Source organism: Kryptolebias marmoratus, linkage group LG14, assembly GCF_001649575.2.
Source record: "Kryptolebias marmoratus isolate JLee-2015 linkage group LG14, ASM164957v2, whole genome shotgun sequence".
NCBI lineage: Eukaryota > Metazoa > Chordata > Actinopteri > Cyprinodontiformes > Rivulidae > Kryptolebias > Kryptolebias marmoratus.
In genome coordinates, this window is record NC_051443.1 from 26,013,144 (window position 1) to 26,015,832 (window position 2,689).

General features: G+C 44.5%; 1 protein-coding gene across 2 annotated transcripts in view; it reads right to left on the minus strand.

Moving 5' to 3' along the window:
* The window catches only part of dcc (DCC netrin 1 receptor), a 167,240-nt gene that overhangs the window by 102,437 nt on the left and 62,114 nt on the right, over positions 1-2,689 (minus strand). For both annotated transcript variants that reach the window (XM_037979443.1, XM_037979442.1), the window contains exons 8-9: positions 2,476-2,635; positions 301-455 (exon numbers count right to left, since the gene is read on the minus strand). In XM_037979443.1, the coding sequence (XP_037835371.1) occupies positions 301-455; positions 2,476-2,635 (315 nt within the window). The remainder of the gene's footprint in view (positions 1-300; positions 456-2,475; positions 2,636-2,689) is intronic.

Below are 2,689 nucleotides of genomic sequence, written 5' to 3' on the forward strand. Positions count from 1 at the left end.
TTCTGTTTGTCTCAGCTCAGCTTTTAACTGAAGTCCGAGTCCCATCAGGTCTCATGTTGTCCTGCTTCCTTGTTTTAGTTTAGCTTATTTAATTTACTGTTTGGTTTTAATCAACTCAGTCAACTTTGTTGCTTATAAAGATAAATTTAAACCAACATTTAACTCCATACAGACGTATCTGACAGGAAGTCCGGGCTGCTCCTGGTGTCTTTAGAAGAACAGAATTATCTGAAACACTAAAAGTCATCAAACCCATGACTGGAGATCAAAAGCGGCTGGAAGGGTTCAGACAGAACTCACGGTCCGGTTTGGTGCTGATCTTCAGGGGGGCGGAGCTCTCCCCCGGCCCCATGTCGTTGTACGCCACCACCCTGAAGCTGTACGTCTCCTCGGGCTTCAGGTTGGAAACCGTCAGCTCCAACGTCTCCGGCTCCGACACGTTCACGGACCGCTCCCTGGAACGGGAAAACACAGCGTTTAGGAGCCTTTGTGACAGCGGAGTTAATCGGCGCTGTAATCTGTGTAATCCCTCCGAGTCCGCGGCTAATCCAGGGATAACGGCGCCTCTTCAACCTCCCAGTTTTAAACTAATGACCCGATCACAGCCGAGCGGAAACAGATCGGCCCGTTTCCACGGAAACGCCAAGCCCAGGATGGTTTCCTGAGGGCGAGGACCGAGTCCGCAATTTTCATCTGTAACCTGTCAGATTATTTTAATTTATCGTTCTCTGAAAACTGAGACGTCCAGAGAATACAGAGAAAACAAAAACTCTTCTGTAAACAGGTTTTATGTCGTTTAATAAACATTTATTTTACAGCAAACATCAGTTAAAGATCTTCATTTTGTAAAAGAGCTAAAATTAGGAAAACAGTAGCTAAAAGCTAACCATCAGTTAGCATTTAGAGCCTGTCCACTGAAGCAGAAAGGATTTTTTATCTGAGTTTATTTCTACGGGGAAATATATCTGTAAATGAAGTTAAATATAAAAGTTAGCAGACTTCTGATGGTTTGGAAATACGAGCCGTTAAAAATGGAAATAATTGGACTGAAAACACAAAAAACGTGTTTAATAAACGACGACTCGGCGTCCGAGACAAAGCTCCGATAAGTCCCTGCAGTCTGAACACTTTAATCATGTTTTCATTAAACCTGATGTCTGTGCAGCGGGTGGACGAGGCGATGGCGGAGATCGGGTCATCGGTGTTTCCTGTCAGACGGTGAGTCGAACCAACGCTCCCATTAAAAACTAAACGGTTTGAAATCAGCTGCTGACCCAACTTTTCGGGTTTGACAGAATCTTATTCTTATAGCACAACCAACTGCAGCTGAATGTGAGGAAAAAGGAGAGAAATGGGTATAATAGCAGCGAGATGATGGTAATTATGTGTACGCTGACATTTTTAATGTCACAGTTTGATACGTAAGACATATAATGAGCCAGTGACAGTAAAACATGTCTTCCTGAAGGCCTAATTCTTCTGCTGAAGTGTCTATTTTACTGTCAACAGATTCCAGGAAGTCTTTAAGAAGCAGAAAAACCTCCATCTGTCCTTCTCCCTTTGTTTCCCCTCTCAGTCTACCTCCACTTTCATTTTCTGAAAGTTATTAGTGCTGACAAAACCCATCTCTGTATTCTTCTCAGAGTCATTGGAAGTGACAGAACCTCTGCCCGGGTTCCTTCTGTACATCATTAGAACTGACAGAACCTCTTTATCGTGTAGCTTTAAGACAAAACTTCAACTAATCTTTTTTTTTCCAGAGCTGAGTCTCTGCAGGCGAGATGAGGAGCTGGATGTGGAAACCCTGGAAGAAGGAGCCGACAGGTTGGAGTTGCTGATCACTGATTGGTCGGTTTAATAATTGGGTTAGTGTCTGAGCCGAGGCGTCACCTGAGGAAACATTCACAGGAAGTCTCCTTGTATTCATCCACTGAAATATCCCCTTTCAGCTGGTTTTTACTCCTTATAGTCCTTCAGCTTCAGCATTCACTCTTTATTTTAGTAAAAAATGAACTTTCTTCAGTTTCTAGTCGTTTTATTTCTACTTTAAGGCTCTGAGGGGTCAATCTGAGCCGAGGGTCACACCAGAAGCACCTTAACCATTAACAGTCACAAAGAGGTTAAAACAGTAATAAATAAAAATAAATGATAACACGAGAGACGGGGTTTTTTTGGCAATGTTTGCATTGAAAAACTCCAAGTTTTCTGGTCTCTTTGTGCAGAGATAAAACTTAAATCAGGTCAATCTCAGTAGTTTATTTGTTTAAATTAACTCTCTCCATTTAGTGCTTAGAAGGAACGGCTCCACAAGCAAAAGAAGGATAAACGGCTGGATCTGCAGGGAGCTGACGCTTATGTTTTTTTGTTGGTGAAAGTAAAAAAAGAGAAACTCTGAAACGATCTGAGGAAGAGAAGAACCAACAGCTGACCCAGATGTTGGAGGAAGAAATGCGGAGAATAAAAGCCGAGTCTTACCTCTCCACTCCATCCTGGGAGTAGTAAACGCCGTAGGTCTGCACGCCGCCTCCCGTCTCCTCCGGGGGGCGCCAGCTGAGGCGGACGAAGCGGCTGGACACTAGGACAGGGACCAGGTCGCGGGGGGCAGAGGGGAGGGCAACGCCTGGGCTGGGGGACACTGGTGGGGGATCAGAGGAGGAGGAGTAAGTCAAAGGGGTGCCAGAAGGAGCAG